At 40.2% G+C, this 18,980-nt stretch overlaps 1 protein-coding gene across 1 annotated transcript in view; it reads left to right on the forward strand.

Moving 5' to 3' along the window:
* RNGTT (RNA guanylyltransferase and 5'-phosphatase) overlaps positions 1-18,980 on the forward strand; it is a 172,133-nt gene that overhangs the window by 35,260 nt on the left and 117,893 nt on the right. The window contains exon 8 of the mRNA XM_060753013.2: positions 2,529-2,630. Within this exon, the coding sequence (XP_060608996.2) occupies positions 2,529-2,630 (102 nt within the window). The remainder of the gene's footprint in view (positions 1-2,528; positions 2,631-18,980) is intronic.

The following is an 18,980-nucleotide window of genomic DNA, read 5'->3' on the forward strand; positions in this document are numbered from 1 at the left end:
ACCTGTGTGTTCGACCCAATAGGGTTCATTCTCAAGCCTGATAGTACCTTTTTGCCAAAAGTAGTATCCTACTTTTGCTTGAATCAAGATATTGTTCTACCTACTTTGTTTCCAAACCTGACCTCTCCATTGGGGGAAAAGCTTCACTTGCTTGATGGGAAATGTGCCTTATCGTTTTACTTAGACAGGACCCATGGGTCTTTGAATTTGCATAGACTTTTCCTTGCTTATGCTAAGGACAGATTGGGACTACCAGTGTCTCCACAAAGACTATCCAATGCTCATTGAGCACTTTTATGTGTGATCACATACCCGAATGACCGGAAAGAGTCAGTTTACATTTTTCAAAGCTTTATTTTGTACAACTATGCAAGTATATTCATACTTTATTGATGATACATTGACATCAAACATTGATTGTTACACATGTGTTGTAGGATACATTTCACACTTTTTCATTGGACTCTTTACAGAAGTTTTTTGTTATAGTACATTGTTCAGGGTGAATAAATCTTTTTGATTTATTCTGTGTATTATGACCTCTGCTATTGTCCTCTCAATCCTGCTATATGCCTGTGAGACGTGGACAGTCTACAGACGTCACACGGAACTCCTGGAATGATTCCATCAGTGCTGCCTTCGAAAAATCCTGTAAATCTCTTGGGAAGACAAGCGGACAAATGTCAGCGTGCTGGAAGAAGCAAAGACCGCCAGCATTGAAGCGATGGTCCTCCGTCATCAACTCCGCTGGACTGGTCACATTGGCCAGATGCCCGACCACCGTCTCCCAAAGCAGTTGCTCTATTCCAAAATCAAGAATGGAAAACGGAATGTTGTTGGTGGACAGGAAAAGAGTTTTAAATACAGGCTCAAAGCCAACCTTATAAACTCTGGCATAGACACTGAGAACTGGGAAGCCCTGGCCCTTGAGTGCTCTAGTTGGAGGTCGGCTGTGACCAGCAGTGGTGCAGAATTTAAAGAGGCACGAATGGAGGGCGAAAGAGAGAAACATGCCAAGAGGAAGGTGCGTCAAGCCAACCCCAACCGGGACCGCCTTCCACCTGGAAACCGATGCCCTCACTGTGGAAGAAGATGCAGATCAAGAATAGGGCTCCACAGTCACCTACGGACCCACCGCCAGGATACTACACTTGGAGGACTATCATCCTCGGACTATGAGGTATTGCCTAAGTAAGTAAGTAAGACCTCTGCCTCCAATAACTTTCACTTTCTAGTCCCTCAATTGTGTGATTCACAGAGACCACAAAGAAGAAAAATGAGTTGCTTACCTGTAACTGTATTTCTTTGAGTGGTCATCTGTGAATTTACACAATTCTGCCCATCTTCCCCACATATCTTCATGCCACTCAGGGCTGCAGCTTTGGCCTAGGAACTGGGCAGCAACTAGGACTTGTATAACCTTGGGATGGTGAGCGAAGTCTGATGATTTTAGAAGGTCCCTAACAGTGCTTTGCTCCAGCACAGATTACTCAATTGTGTGAATTCACATTTTTAAAAACTTTATCAGTTCATAACCAATGACAAACAACATTGTTCTGACAAATTGCTGAGCAATTGTTTGTGGATCTAGGGTTTATTGAATTTTTAAAATACTTCTGTTTCTTTATTTGAATTTCATAACATGTAATTTTCTGTAATGGCGCATATTGCTCTTCAAAAAGACTGCAGTGCCTATAGTGAGTCATGCCACATATAATCACAACTTGTTGGTAGTATAATGATATCTTTTAGCACTTGTAGTGCCTCAGTTCTTTTAGTTCGATATTTTTTCATGTTTGTTAAGAAGCCTGAATAGAGACCTTGGGATGGTGTTGCTCTCTGCCTAAACCTAGCATTATGGGGGCACTGCAGTGCTGGCAGAACAGGTTTTTGGGGCTCTTGGAGGGCTGAAGGGAAAGGGACAATCACCTCCCTCATACCAACGGGGCTCCACAAGTAAAAGTTCTGGAATAGGGTAGATGCATTGAAGATATCTGGCAATTACTCTCACCTATCAGTAGTTTGATATGAGTGCCAAGAGCAATAGCACAGAAGCAGCAAAAAGCCTGACATAATATATTTTATCTGTTAAAAGTAATAATCTCTTAAAAGAGAATTCACTTATTGCAAAGAAAACGGGGACAATTTTCAACCCATGTCTCTATATTAGTGTTTGATAGCTATTAGACGTTCCCTAGAAAGCAAACCTTGATAACAAATTCATGAGACCTTTGTAGTTCTAGATACTTGGTCATGTAGAAGTATACTACATAGTGGGCTGTTTGTAATTTAGAAATTCCATAATTTATAAAAAATTGCAACGAGTTGCAAAAGAAATGATTGACACAACATGGAAATATTTCATAAGCATTTCCACATTCTTTTGGAAGACCTTCCCTATCTAAAGCTTCTACTGCAGGAGTTTAAAATGTGAAGAATAGGCTTAGAAAAGTTTGATTGGAAATTGTTGATGGCCTTTCCGGTTGATGACCAAATATGAATAAAGGGACTTTCCCCCCTCTCTTTAGAACTGGCTTCCCTGGAGCACAACCTGTTTCTATGGATGAGCAAAATATTAAATTTTTAGAGCAGAAGCCATTCAAAGTAAGCTGGAAAGCAGATGGAACTCGGTAAGTCTGATTTTTTCCATAAATTGTAGTCACATTAAGGAAGCCCCATACAACAAACATGAATTTGTCTGACACATCAGCTTTTTCACATACATATATGCATTGCCTCCTGAGTATATAATTACCCCCGGTGTTATAGTTTTTACCGCTTTAGTTTACAGTGTTACTAAACAAGGTTAGCTGTGAAGGTTGTTCACTTGCTCACCATGGCATTGACTCTGAGGTTGAGAGCTACTACTTTGATTATTATTTTTTGCGGCAGTGAGTTGGAATGGCATTGCTTTTCCCTTGTAACACTCATGACTATAATTTGCTACTTTTCAGTGTAGCATAACAGGATTTCTGCCTATTAGTTGTTACTGGGCTGTTCTGACTCAATTTGAGCAAAGGGAAAGAGGTTTTTATGTGATGTTATGCAGTCAGCAAGAAGAAAAAAAGGAGGGGGGGGGGAGAGTGAGAGATTGAAGCGATACCCTGAAGACGTGAGCTGAAGTAGAGACTCAAATGAGTTGAAATTTGAGAAATTAAAAGGCAAGACTGTTCTTGCCTTTTATTGTGTCTGAATGAAAATGACTGCTGCAAATGCAAGTGTGTATGTGTGTTAATGAAGGTTTCCATGCCAGGGTGACTAATCCAAATAGCAATGTAAGGAATTAACCCGGATTAACTGGCTGGCATGAGCGGTCTGAGAGTTGAGAGGAGGTGGGCATGCTTTTCTGCACACCTGAAGCTGGTTCAGGAATGACATTTAGAACAACTTTTGGGATAGAGAGAGATGGGGAAGGAAGATTGAACACACGATTATACTGTGACAACTTGCTAGTATTGAGTAATACAACTGCTTTTTGATCTATAGCAGCAAGCAACTATAGCTTTAAAAAGCAACATTCTAAGCTGTACAAAGATGTGCAAAAGACTAGTCCTTTCCTTGATGCTAGGATTTAGAAGGAAACCACCTCTGACTTTATCCTTTGTTTAGAAACACTTAGAAGCTGCTTCTGATATTAGTTGTGATCCCAGATATGAACTATAACTCCTCCCACCTTGCAAAGTTCTTCATACATGCTAGAAGGCTACAGAACCTGTAGCCTTTATTACTTGCTTTCTTTATAAAGGCATATATAGCAAAAATCAAGTTCTGGATTTTTCTAGAGCACAGGCAGGGACTTTTTTCCAGTTCTACAATTGAAATTTGAAGGAAGAATGAGAACCTTTAGCTACAGATTTAGAATGGCTCTTATAAGTGAACAGATCTGTGAAACTGGCCCTAAAACACAGTGTAATTGAGAAAGGAGAACAATGTGCAGGATAAATGGCAGGGCAGGTGCACACTTGTTCTACTTCATACATACATATATGGGCATTTTTGCTACATTTTGGGATTATCTGAAATTATGACTGGGAATATGTGCACCCATATTCATTTGGAAATGAGGCAATTCTGATAACATCTCAGTATGATATTAGCTAATGCAATTGTCAGTGACCAGTGCATAAGGTACTTATTTCCTCCAATATGTAATGTAGTTTAAACAGATCTAGTATCATACAGATTCCAGTAAATAGATCTGAATCATACAGATTCCAGTAAACAGATCTGAATCATACAGATTCAGTAAACTTCCTTTGTGTATTAACTTTGTCAGAATTTGTTCTTGATTAAATAAACACATTTAATTAGATGGCAGAATTTTTGAGAGTCGTAGAATGTTAAAGACAATGATCATTTTGCACCACTGCTTTCTAGACTTAGCTCCACATTAGACTGGGTGATTTGGCGCAGAGGATTTTAAGGTGAAAAGCTGAGATAAAAAAAAGCTGAGAAAATGTTTGCCATAATGGTAGTCCCACAAATTTCCAATTTTTTAGTGTCTATGTAAATTTTATGTACCAGGAATATTCGCTGCTAACATGAGGACCATTTATAGTTGAGGGAAAAATAACTATTTCTGGCCTGTTGCGTTCTTGGCTTCGAGGCCTTCTTTGTTCAGCTAGGAATAGAACATCCTGAAAAATGAAAGTGCTTTCTTAAGAGTAGTAGACGTTTCCTTTGTATGCCTTATTCTTCAGAGGAAGATGAAAAAGCAGAAACCCAAGATGACCTAATACATGAAGTTGCATCTTAAACCCTCTGTAGATTTCCTTTGGCTGTTATCTGCTCCATAATATAAGGATCTCAGAACATCCAATTATGTAAGTGTTTAAAGATCCAGAATGTGTATTTAATAACTGCATCATAATTCACCAAACAGTGTGCTTTTATGTAATTTTGATCTCTAGAATGTCACACTCACTGTCACATACTGATATAAATAACATTAAATATTATTTTATTTAATGTTAATTATGCTAAATGTTTTTATTGTTTTTCATTGTGGGCATCGAATTGTGCTGTTTGTAAACCACTCTGAGTCGCCCTCGGGCTGAGAAAGGCGGTATATAAATATGGTAAATTAAAATTTTTTAAAAATAAATATAAGGCATGCCTGAAAAAAAATGTGGTATCTTCCTTTGGCTCTTCTCCTCCAGTTTTAGTGTTGCTGACATAATTGTCTTTACTTTGCATGATCCGTTTTCATATTCCTTTCATCCGCCCCAAAGTTCCAGGGACAACATTTCCCTTAGAATGAGGATGACTGAGCTCTAAAACATCAAAGTTCATATTCTTTATGACCAATTTAAATTATGATGATGTTTGCACATTTTATAACAGCATTATAATAAAGGCTAGGAACATAGTGTGGAACCTGTTGAATTCCCTTCATGCACATCATCAGTATTTTCGATGGGAGACAGTATTTTGTTTACAATTAAAATTATACCTAGTTTTGCAAAATGTTAGTTGTATTTACTTAAATATAGAGAGAAGCAATGCCATTTGCAGGGAGAAAGGACTAAGGATGATAACACGGATGTTGTGGTTTTGTTCCTTCCATACTGTTTTATGAGTTATGCAAGGCATGAGTCCATTTCAATTCTGAATTTACACTTTTCTACAATTGTCCTCATTTTGCTATTTTTATTTCATGTCCTCTGGGCAACGTCCTTGCAGACAGCTAATTATCTCACACCAGAAGCGACCTGCAGTTTCTCAAGTCGCTCCTGACACACACACACACAATTAGCATAAAATTGATTCTGAATAAGGCTCATATGAGTTCATTGACTTTCTTTTATAAATTTGAGATTGGTCCTAATAAAAGTATAATCATATTAGTATATTTTCCCTAGTCGATCAAGCTGAAAATATTTAATGAATGCTTCTTTCTAGTTCTTTTTATTTTATGGTCATTAATTAGTTGAGGGTGAGGAACCTCCATTCCTGGTATTGAATCCAGCTTTCCTGGGGTCCAGTGCAGATGGCTGCACTCCTGTTTCTTTGTTAACATTATTTGGTGGTTTCTCACTTTTTCCGTAGATTTCTCCGAATTGTGAAAAGTTGGAATGGCTCCCTAAAGGCTAATTACTGGCTTCTTACAAGATTCCAGGCTCAATTCAAGGTGCAGGTTATTACCTATAAAGCCCTATACACTTCAGGTCCAACCTATCTTAATGGCCTCATCTCTTTCTACAAATCGGCATGGGCTCTGAGATTGACAGGGTAGGCTCTTCTCTTGGTCCCACCACCGTCTCAAGTGTGGTTGGTGGGGATGAGAGAGAGAGCCTTCTCTGTGGTGGCCTCCTGCCTCTGTAATACTCTTCCAAAAGAGATTAGATTACCCCCCACCCTTCAATCCTTCCATTCCAACCTGAAAACATGGGTGTTCAGACAGGCCTTTGACCTTGAGTAAGCTGAATGGTCTCATATGAAGCTGACACTTGGCACTTTGTGAATTGACGGCAGTTAGTTTTATCTTGTTGTTGTTCGTTTGTTCAGTCATTTCTGATTCTTCGTGACTTCATGGACCAGTCCACCCCAGAGCTTCCTGTTCATCACCACCCTCAGCTCCTTCAAGGTCAATCCAGTCACTTCAAGGATACCATCCATCCATCTTGCCCTTGGTCGGCCACTCTTCCTTTTTCCTTCCATTTTCCCCAGCATCATTGTCTTCTCTAAGCTTTCCTTTCTTCTCATGATGTGGCCAAAGTACTTCATCTTGGCCTTTACTATTCTTCCCTCCAATGAGCAGTCAGGCTTTATTTCTTGAAGTATGGACTGGTTGGATCTTCTCGCTGTCCAAGGCACTCTCAGCACTTTCCTCCTACACCACAGTTCAAAACCATCTATCTTCCTTTGCTCAGCCTTCCCTCCCCTATGGTCCAGCTCTCACATCCGTAGGTGACTATGGGGAATACCATTGCTTTAACTATGCGGATCTTTGTTGCCAGTGTGATGTCTCTACTCCTCACCACCCTATCAAGTTTTATCTACTGTTGTTTAAAATGGGTATTATTTTGATTTTATACTACATGTGTTGATGGGGGTTGTTGTTATAATTTTATGTTATATGTGTACTCTGGAGTGCCTTGTAAGCCACCCCAAGTCCCTTCAGGGAGATGGGTTATTATTATTATTATTATTATTATCATCATCATCATCATCATCATAATCATCAGTGAGAATGTCAATGTGAAATATATTGGCATTTATGATCCTACTCTTATATTCCACTGAAATGTGATCTCTGAGAACTTTTTTGAGATTGAATACAACCCTCTCTCTAAATGAAATGCACACTTTTAAATGCATAAGCATGTGCTCTCTGTTCTAGCCAGAGGCTGAGGCCAGTAACCCAGTTGTTCAGAACCTTGCTTGTTCTTGTTGGTTGGTTCAACCACAAAATCATAGGTATATAGATAAAGGGGAATTGATTTCCATCAATATCCTGAACAATTATTTTTAACTTGCTTGGCGGCCCGGCGGTGCCCGGGTTATTTGAGAAAGGCATTGTGTGGTGTGGTTGGTCTTTATCAGTTATTTATGTGGATGAGCCCCCAGTGGCGCAGTGGGTTAAACCCCTGTGCCAGCAGGACTGAAGACTGACAGGTCGCAGGTTCGAATCCGGGAAGAGGTGGATGAGCTCCCTCTATCAGTTCCAGCTCCTCATCAGGGGACATGAGAGAAGCCTCCCCCAAGGATGATAAAAAAACATCAAATCATCCTGGCGTCCCCTGGGCAACGTCCTTGCAGACGGCCAATTCTCTCACACCAGAAGCGCCTTCAGTTTCTCAAGTCGCTCCTGACACGACAAAAAAAAAGTTATTTATGTGGCTTGCAGTGCTCTCAGGAAGTTAGTGAAGGTAATGCAAATCCCATCATCCATGGTCCAACCTCCTCCAAACAGCTCCAGGATGTAGAGTTGGTCTTGAGGCTCTGTGTGCCAAGTTTGGTCTTCATCACTAATACGATGAGGGTCGCAGTGGTCTCAGAAAGTGAGTGAAGGTACTGCAAGTCCCATAATCCGTGGTCCACCCTCCTCGAAACTACACCAGGATGTAGAGTGGGTCATGGGGGCCCCGTGTGCCAAGTTTGGTCTTTTTCAGTCATTGGATTAGGATCGCAGTAGTCTCGGGAAGTGAGTGGAGGTACTTCAAGTCCCATCATCCATGGTCCACCCTCCTCCAAACCGCAGTATGATGTAGAGTACGTTATGCAAGCTCTGTGTGCCAAGTTTGGTCTTTATCAGTCTTTGTTGGCGGCCGCAGTAGTCTGTGGGAACCGAAGGGTGTAAAAGCACTATAAATCCCATCATCCATTGTCAGTCCTCCTCCCAACCTCACCAGGACATAAAAGGGGTCATGGGGGTTATGTGTGCCAAGTTTGGTCTTGATTTTTATTTTGAAATTTACCAGTAGCGGCTGCATTTCCCAACCTTGGCTTATACTTGAGTCAATACGTTTCCCCAGTTTTTGTGGTAAAATTAGATGCCTCAGCTTATATTCAGGTCAGCTTATACTTGAGTATGTATGTCCTTTTGAGAAAAAATCAAGATAAACTTGTTAGAGGCAGAGGTGCATCACAATATATATTGTGACTACCACATGATTCTTCCAATCAGTGTGAGGAGGGACATAGTCAATTTTTATGTAAAACGGCCAAATATTAAAAACTTCTGGAGAAAAAAATTATGTCCCTTGTGTCTTGCTTACATGATGATTATGATTTCTACCCTTCAAGGTGTTTTGGTCTTCAACTCCCACCATTCTTGACAGCCTCAGGCCCTTTCCTTTCCCCTCTCAGCCACTTAAGAATGTTAGAATGTTGAGGCTGGCCAATCAGAAATCATATGCAAATTATACTACAGTGGTCTGTGGGCGTCCAAGCATTTTAAAGTACTACAAATCCCATAATCCATGGTCCACCACCCCCAAACCGCACCAGGATGTAAAGTGGGTCATGGGGGTTATGTGTGCCAAGTTCGGTCCAGTTGCATCACCCGTGCTGGTCGCAGTGGTCTGTGAAAGAGGCAGCCAATCAGAACACTGCCACATACATACACCTCCCTCCTGCCGCATACATAAATTTAGCCATTTTTCCCCCTCCTGTTAGTGGAGTTTTTAGCGGGCTAGAGTCCCCCAGATATCTGACATCCCACATTTCAGCTCTAAAAAATGCACAGAGACGCCCTTTCATTATGCCTGTGTTTAAAACCATTTGTTGTGTAGCTTTTTGCTTCTGACTGCAGTTTGAGGAAAAGAGAACCCGAGATACATTTCCAATGTCTATCCTATTTAGCTTTTAAAACCTTGCCTTTAAATGTTCCGTGAAATGAATCATATAATGAGTATACTGAAATCAGTTTTTATTAAGCCGCTGCTGTTCCTGAAACATTTTTATGCTAATATATTCATGAGAAAGAAATCTAAAGGCAAAATGTTTTTTTTTCTATTAAAGAAATTATTCTTGCGGCCCTGATACGGGATATAGTATTGTATGTGAGGGTAGCTTAGGGAACTATGGTTTACAAATGTGCCCAATTTAGAAGGAGTAGGTTATCAGAAACCGAAAGTATGAATAAGGTAATTATCACAATGTGACGAGGCGGGTTTGTACTTGTAGCTACAATTGGCTTTTGCAACGAAAATTAGCCCAGGTGGTTAGTGGCTTCTTCAATCCCTGGATATGTATCTCATTAATAATGTTTGCAGCAGATGTTTATTCTAATGAGTGGAGTTGAATGAATGGAGTAGGATAGTGAAGGTAATGAGCTGTCCATCGCTGGGAGAATAAAAATACTGACAGTATTAAAAAAGATTTTAGTTTTTGGGGATTAATTGTGCAATTCTGCATTTTACATTTGAAACCTTCACCGTTTGTTTTGGTTCACAAATGAACCAAAAACTGATAAGCAAAGCTGAATCTCTAGGCACATATGGCTGTCTTTTTAAAAAAAAGATACTTGCAATTTTCCAACATTACAAGAGAGAGAAAAATAAAAGAGGGGAGGGAAAGAAAGAAAGAGAATGTATTTAGCTTGCGGGGAAATGTTTCTGGAAATGAAATAGTCCTATGAGATGAAATAGTTGAAACATAATGAAACACAGAACAGTTCTGGGAAAAGCTGTTGTATTTTAATATCTTGTGCCTTACTACTTACCTTGTAACAAGCAAAATTGTTCAAAAATGGCCTATGTGTAAATGTCAAAATGCAACAACTCCTAGTTTGAGACTAATTAGTTGGTGACTCATGTAAATAAAATTTCTATAACTTTTTGGTCTTCTGTTGCTAGTACTGTCTTCAGAAAATTGCATTGCTTGCACAGTTTTGTCAAATGCATACTTTTAAAAAAAGGCAAATAAGTGTAGTGAGTGAGGCAGTATATTTCTCTAAGGGGAGAAATGTGTTTCTTGGTATGCAGTTCTTAAGAGAGGCCATATTTTAAAGCAAACTATTAATGAAACTGCTTCCTATGTGTCCATGTTGTTGCTGCTTCCTCGAGGGCTCAGCATTTTTCTAAAAGTTGCAGTTTAATATATTGGCGACAGTGTTTTGATGCAGGATCTACTTTGCTTTTTTGAAAAGCTAGACCCTCAAGATTGAACAAAATGGGAGCAAGGAGGTGAGGAATAGCTATGCAAGAATTGCTCTCTCTAGAGTGGAGGAAGGCCTTTTGTTCCTAATACTGTCAAATATGTAGGAAGCAGATATGCCTGCATCTGTTTCAATGAAGTAGTTGATAATCACATGTGAAAGAGGGACAATGATACAGTCAACCCTCCACATTTGCACGTTTAACTTTTGTGAATTTGATTATTTGTAGTCATTTAAAAAATGTTCCGTCTAGGAATCTCCACATCCGCCAGTGTGACTTGATGATCAACTTCCACCTGATGCTCCTAAGTGATTATCTCCTGCATTGGCCCAGCTTTGGTGCGGTGGTTTCTGATGATGTGTTTGAATGGTCTCAGCTAGGGACTGTTGGTGATCACTAAGGGGGTTCTGTCATTTTGTGTATTTGGTTTGTTGTGTAGTAGATGGTTATTGGGTATCAGTCTTGCCTTGTTGGTTTGCTGCTTCACTTTGTTGGATGGGTATTGTAGTTTGAGATATTCTTATTAAAAATTCAAGAGTTTTGAGTTTTCTGTCTTGTGTCTAAGCAGATGTGTTCTGGGTGGAAACTGGAAGCATGTTAGTAAATGTAGCAATCAGTGGGTTTTCAATAGAGTGAGGTGCTTAGAAATCTCTTCTGCAGTTTCACAGTAGTGTCCAGAAAGTGAATTTATTGTGTTGGCTGTTCCAGGTTCAGGTGGATAGTGGGATGGAAGTTATTGAAATCTTGGTAGGACACCTCAAGTGAGCTTTCCATGTGGCCACATTACAGATAACATTAATAGTACATCTTAGGCAGAGGATGGGTGCAAATGCCAAGAAAGCGTCAGTAGATGGCAGTGAAACATGATGTTTTACCTTTCAAAAATGACAATTTTGCTTTCAAGGATCCTACAATTTACCAATAAATTCAGTTTACTTTCATTTCATATGTCCTGTTGATTGGCTTCCAAAGCTTCCTGAAGGACTTATACTTACCCTTTGGGATCCCCCCTCCCTTTTATATTTTTTCATTTATGTATTTCTGGAGTTGTGGAAGCACCGAGTGTGCCTATGCATCAGTGAAAGAGCAAATATCCTTTCATCATGTTTTATAGAACAGAAGAAGTATAAAGTCCAAATACATAGGCTACTTATAATGCAGAAGTTCATGCTGCTGACTTTGTCCAGGAAATAAAATGTATTTCAATCTACTGTTTCCAAAAAGGTGAAGCACTGAGGTAGCTGTAGTCTGGCGCATAAGGTGCCTTTTACTGTTGTGCCTTGCTTTTGGTTCTATCTTATTGCATCTTCTGAAATGAATGTATCTTTTCTATATATTCATATACACTTCTCTGAACTTGGCTGTCTTTTGTTTCCATTTTAGGGTCATGCTAAGGGTCATGATAGTTTTACAGTGCTCAGAATATGGGATTTGACCATATCCATTTTCAGGGCTTCATTTAGCTACCTTCTAGAGTCTGGTGTAGCATTGATGACTCATGTATTTATGTTAGACTCAACTTTGATTTTGCATCTGAAAATTTTAGAAGCCACACACATTCCTCCAATGTCTGTTCAGAATACAGAAACATAATTTTGTTAATTTAACCTATTTCTGTGAACTGGGAGCTGGTCTCATAACACTGAATAAGTAGTCGGTCCTCGGTATTCTCGGTCCACCGGATTCAACCAACCACAACTCACAAACATTTGAGGGGAAAAATGCAAAAAAGCACGCCCTACTGTAGGATTCTGTAATTTTACAGCGTCTTAGGCTGTCTTGTTTGAGATGCTCATCATTTTAGTATGAAATTGTATATAATGGCACTTGATCATCCATGGATTTTTGTAGCCACTCATTATCCTGGAACTAAACCCCAGAGGATATTATGTGGACACTGTAGTAGGGCTCATTAAGTACTACTGATTGCTTTTTCTTTTCTATTCATTCAAAGAGTTCAAATTGTGAGGCACAGTTAGCTAAAGCTTAAGGCTGCATTTTGAGCTTCATAGCTGATGGAGTATTTGAACCTGGACATAGTATATGCAGACTAATACTCATCATCGGCTATCACTCTTGTCCGAGTATGACTGTCTTCTAAGTCTAGTGTCTTGGCAATGAGTCCATAGATGACTATAGAGATTTATTCTTGATCCACATGTTCTTCTACAGTGAGTTAATCAGTTTCCAGGGGAAGGCGGTCCTGATCAGGATTGGCTTGATGTGCCTTCTTCTTGACATGTTTCTCCCTTTTGCCCCTTATTTGTGCTTATGCAAGTTTCACAGCACTGTTGGTCACAGCTGACCTCCAGTTAGAGTGCTCAAGGGGCAGAGCTTCCCAGTTCTTGGTGTCTATGCCACGAGTTTCTAAGGTTGGCTTTTAAGTCCATTTTAAAATCTCTTTTCCTGTCCACCAACGTTCTGTTTTTCATTCTTGAGTTGGTAGTATAGTAACTGCTTTGGGAGGCAGTGCTCAAGCATTCAGACAACGTGGCCAGTCCAGTGACGTTGATGGCAGAGGATCATTGCTTCAATGCTGGTGGTCTTTGCTTCTTTCATTATGCTGACATTTGTCCGTTTGTCTTTGCAAGAGATTTGCAGGATGTGTGGAGATCAGTGCACACCTGATCAATACAGTCTTCACAGAATGAGATGCATATCCAGTGGCATGGTTAACTCTGTGACAATGGCTTTTCATCTGTTGCAGCCTTCTTTCGTTTTCGCAGCCATTGCAACATGTACCATGTTGTCTGCCTTCTCCACCGTTGAGGTCTTCAGATTGTTCTTGGTCTGAATCCTCCCCTGCATCCCCTCCTGGGAGTACATGACTCCAACGATTACGCCCACAGGTTCATTGGAACACACAAACCCCCTCACCACAACAAAGTGACAATTCATGGAGAGGGAGACTAATACTATAGGCAGTCTGTTACATTGGTACACTTTTTAGAAAAACTTTTCTAGATTTATATGTATTTCCACTTCTTTTCTTTTAGAGCACTTTGTTGGCCTCATACATTTATGCCCATGTTCTACATGATGATGATGAATTCTACTTAAACCTTCCCATTCTTTTTGGGATTACATTTGATATAACATAATTTGCATGCAGAATGTTATCGTTAACATGCAATTAAACTATCAATAATGTTTTAAAAAGTTAATGCATACATTTGATATAACATAATTTGCATGCAGAATGTTATCGTTAACATGCAATTAAACTATCAATAATGTTTTAAAAAGTTAATGCATACGTTAAAAATATACATTGATAAATAGTTCAGCAATTTATTTAAAGCTATTTGTTAAAAAGGTTAGTTCCCAAAAGCCTGCTGAAACAAAAGTAAAGTCTTGTCTGCTAATGTTAGGATAGGGGGCATTGTAGCTCCCTAACATAAAGAGTCTGAGAGGTGAGGTGCAGTCAGCAAAAAGCCCTTCTGCTGTATTTCCAACAGATAGGCCGATGAGGAAGGTTGGACTGAGAGAAAAGCCTCTCCTTAATATCTTAGAGCCCAGGCAATCTGGGATGTATGCATTTGGTCTTTCAAATATCCTGGATCTGAGCCATTCCAAACCTGAACCTCAGCTGTATTTTCCCTCTGCATTAATGATGTGCTGCTGCTTATTCAAGCAATTTGGTGAGGTTTGGATTGTTCTTGGATCCTTGTTCTTCTGTGTATACAGGCATTCAGCTTTTCTTTTTCAGCAGCAGCCCCCATGCATTTGAAAAACCCATCCTTTATTATTGTGGGTCCTCCAGAGCTGTACCATTAGAAAAGTCATCAGAATGTTTGGATGGTGGTGGTATATTCTGTATCTTTTCAAATGTAAGCCTCCTTCCAATCATGGCCATTTTTTCTTAAACGTTTTCTTCGGTTTCTATCTCAGTAGTTTTAAATCAGTGCTCCCTACCCAATTGGTTACTTTTGCCAGGTGAACATATGAGAAGGTGGCGGAAATAGTTTCTTGGTTATCCCTCGTCATTCCAATTTTACAACTATTGGACATTGAGAAAGGAATGCTTTTAATATAGTTTTGAAAAGGGCAATTTTGGTCTTGTTGCTTCTAAAGATTTTAAGTGAGAGCTTGTCAACAGGTTTGAAGGTCACTGTTTTAGAATATAACACACTGACTAAACATTGCAAGGAAGAACTTATGCCATTGGAATGATATTTTCATAATTTTGTGATTTATTTTTTGTTAGTTGTAATTAAAATATAGTTCAATAATTTTTATCAGAATAGCTGCCTCATGTTTCTCCTGCATAGCCCAGTAAAAGAGAGCTTTATGGTTTGCTAGAATTTTTAATTTTTTATTGGTGGTAGACACTTACTAAAATAGTTTAAATGTCTTGTTCTGTTTTTGTGTCCTAATTTGAAAATGCACAGAATTGTTCAATGGACAATTTAACATTTTTACCATAAATGTTAAGAATAATTTTAGAATACAGTACGACCTCCATTCCCACAGGGAGTATGTTCCAAAACACTCCTGTAGATACATGAAACTGTGGATAACAACAAATCCTTTATTTTGACTATACGTGGGCCAGAAGCATACCAAAGAATTGTACAGGAGAAAGGTCCACAAACACTACTGGAAAGGGAATAGTTTTTGGAGTGTGAGTAAGTGAAACTGTGGATATCAAATCCATGGACAAATGGGTAATAATATACATGCTCATTATAAACATTGCTGTTGATACTATTAGTAAAACTAAGCTGTCTGGATTGGAGATTTGAGATATTACTGTATATTTTATGAGAAGGAGAAGGCAATATAATGACTGCATTTGGTATATGTGTGGGGTATTTCATGGGAAAGGAGGGGAAGTGTGTCCTGCTCCTATTGTGCAGTTGGTAGTCTAGCCATATTACTTTGGAGGTAACCTATTGCTAACAAATTTAAGTACATTGCTTTGTTTCGTCCACCACGTTTTAGGCATAAAGGTGATCTACAATGGACTTTCCTGGCAGTTCCAGTTTTTACTGTAGCTTCCAATGTCTTGCTCCTTCTTTATATTACAAAGCACAGAGAGTGTTCTGGGTGTTTTGCCAAGATTCAATAATACAGTCCCAGTGGGCGGGTTTCCAATCTAATAAAAACAGTATGTAACGGAAACGTGCTCATGTCTCTCTTCTGCGTTGTTACCCTTAATTACCAGGTAAAATGGCCATGGATACAGATAATTCTGGAGTGGGTTATACTATGTCATCTAATTCTCTGATGCAACCAGCTGGATTTATTCCACACTTCCGAAGAGATGTTTCTTCCGCCATTCTTTTGTTCCCTTCTCTTTGTTCACTTAGAAAGAAACAAGAGTTTGAAATTACAACATACACCTGCTCTGCAATTAAGAAAGAAAACATTCCTAAAAGGCGGTGCAATCCCATCATGCTTTTGAAGATTGAAAATGGAGGCAAAATACTCATTATTAATGCCATATATATTTGCATACAAGTATCAGGTGAAATCTTAACTTCTCAAAAGGCTTCCTACCTGACATTTCAAAGAGTGTTTTCACCTAAGAGTTGGAAGAATATTTAATTTCAAATATGTGCGTGGCAATAAAGGATTGTCAATATAGATCATCTCAAAGTTGCATGTTTGAAAGTCCAATGTAAGATGATGAAATACTCATCTATTCATATTTTTTCAGAGGGATTTTTTCCTAGGCGGGTAACTGGCAATGTATCCATACACAGAGCTACTGTAATAGGTTATTTCTTTGTACATTCAACTGGTACCATTTAATATCTTACTTGTGTAGTAATGAGTGCACTAGATTTATATCTTTCATCAAAATAATGCAGCAAACTCACTGATGGTGAGATCACTTATATACTGTACTATGACATATATGACCATTGATATGCTACCTCCTCCTTTGCTTTGTAACATGTGATTGTTGCGGGTTTAAAAAAGAATAATGAATAGATGGGAGAAGCAAGTATGCACTGGCCATTTTAAAACATCAAAAGGCTATTCCCCAGGAAGCAGAGTTCATAGGGTCCCTGATTTAGTTTATTCATCAAATTAACTTCTGTGAGTACTTGTAACCTTATTTTATGTTAGCACTTTACCTTAAACTGGTGCCCTACTGAGAAAACAGATTTGCTTGGCTTATTGTAATATGACATGCGGTGAGGATTTTGCTAATTAAGAGGCAATCCCAAACACTTGCTAGGCAGTGAGTGCCATTGCATTACCTTAGAGTTGTTTTGCAGAAAAGATAAGATATGTCCCCACCAAAATAGCACCTCCAAAAGAAAATACATTCAACTGGAAAGAAAAACTGAAATGTTGAAATGAAAATATCTCATGGATAGAGTGGGAACGTATGAACACTTGTGATTGCATCTATATTTTGGGGGTCTTCTGACGGTCACTTATGTTCATGTTCAGGAGCTGTCTTTTGGGTATTACAACTTTCTTTTATTCTGTTTCTTCAAAGCATTATCCTTTTTGTTTTTTCCCATAATGCTAGTGTGTTTGTACCAAGATACCTCAGCTGTTATTCAGTGCAGGAGAGTGAGAAACTGCAGCCATTTTTGGCAGTATAGACTGTTTTACTTAATTGAGATGGTCTCTAAAGACCACATGTAGTAGATGATCTGTTTCCACAATTTGTTAGATTCCTAATAATTTAATCTATATCATTTTTTTCTTTTTCGGTGTCTTTGAGTATAGATACAACATGTGGGGTTAAATTCAAGACCTGATGTAAACTCCAGGACACGTGGAAAATTTATTTGCATAATGTGTCTGATTCTGATTTTTAACTGACACTGCCAGTTAAAACTGTATGATTTTTGCACTACTCGCCGCACTTTAACAGTCTATAAGCTTGCTCAGAATAGCACTTTGCCAACTGCCCCATCCCTATTGCTGCTAATTGTTTGCTGCTATTGATCCATCTTAGCACTTTACCTCCATGCTGCACTTTAACAGGCTTTGGTCAGATACCAATAGCACTTTGCACATCGCACTTTAAGAACCTGTAAAGAGTATTCGCTGCACATTAAGACCGTGAAGCGCTAGGAAGTGTGCAATTGTACCCATGTGTTCCACCATTCCTTGGTATATATTATCTGTACTGTTAATTATCTGTGGAGGGGACAAGGGACGTAGCGGGCTGGAGATTGGAGGAAACAATGGGGCGGGGGGGGGGGAAACAAAGGTAGTGGAAATGTGAACCGACTTAAGACCTTAATAAATCAAACAACTAATAATGAAGTGCAAGCGGAGCACACAGTGACGGAATGTGGCATGGAGGGGGGAGGGTGTTCCGCCAGCCGAGGGGCCCCCATAGAAGTGGTGGTGGGGAAGGGGAGATGCGGAACAAGGAGACCAACAATTCGGCCTAGGGACCGTGCACCTACATTAGTAATTCCAAACCGGTCTCCTTATATGGTAAATTGGTGTAACCAGGTTGGCGGTCCCTCCGGTTTGAAGGTGGTGCTGTTGAACGCCAGATCTGTCAACGGAAAAACCACCTTCATCCAAGACTTAATTTTGGATGAGTGGGCAGATCTGGCGTGCATCACGGAGACCTGGTTGGACGAGGCTGGGGGGGTGAATCTCATCCAGCTCTGCCCGCCAGGTTTCTCCGTGCAGCACCAGCCAAGATCCGGAGGGCGGGGAGGCGGGGTTGCAGTGGTCTATAGAAATTCCATCCTTCTGACCAGGGGCCCCATCCCGCAGACTACAAATTTTGAATGCGTCCACCTGAGAGTGGGTGACCGGGACAGAATAGGGATTCTGCTAGTGTACCGTCCACCTCGCTGCACTACAGTCTCCCTACCTGAGCTAGCGGGGGTGGTCTCGAGCCTGGCATTGGAGTCCCGGCAGCTCCTTGTGCTGGGGGACTTCAATGTCCACGCCGAGACGGCCCTTTCAGGAGCGGCTCAGGACTTCATGTCTGCCATGGCAACCATGGGGCTGTCCCAACAAGTAACTGGCCCCACTCACTGTGCAGGACACACATTGGACTTAGTTTTCTGCCAGGGATGGGAGGAAGGTGGCGGTGTTGAGGAGTTGACCATCTCTCCGTTGCCATGGACCGACCACTACCTGGTCAGATTTAGGCTCACTGCACCCCCTAACCTCTGCAGAGGTGGAGGACCCATTAGGATGGTCCGCCCCAGGAGGCTTATGGATCCAGATGGATTCCTGACGGCTCTTGGGGAGTTTCCCGCCGCCTCGGTAGGTGATCCTGTCGACGCCCTGGTTGCTCTCTGGAATGGGGAGATGACCAGGGCAATTGACACGATCGCTCCGGAACGTCCCCTCTCAAGTAGCCGAACTAAACCAGCACCTTGGTTCACCGAGGAGCTGGCAGTGATGAAGCGAAGGAAGAGGGAACTAGAGAGT

The sequence above is a fragment of the Anolis sagrei genome, chromosome 1 (assembly GCF_037176765.1).
Source record: "Anolis sagrei isolate rAnoSag1 chromosome 1, rAnoSag1.mat, whole genome shotgun sequence".
Classification (NCBI taxonomy): Eukaryota; Metazoa; Chordata; class Lepidosauria; order Squamata; family Dactyloidae; genus Anolis; species Anolis sagrei.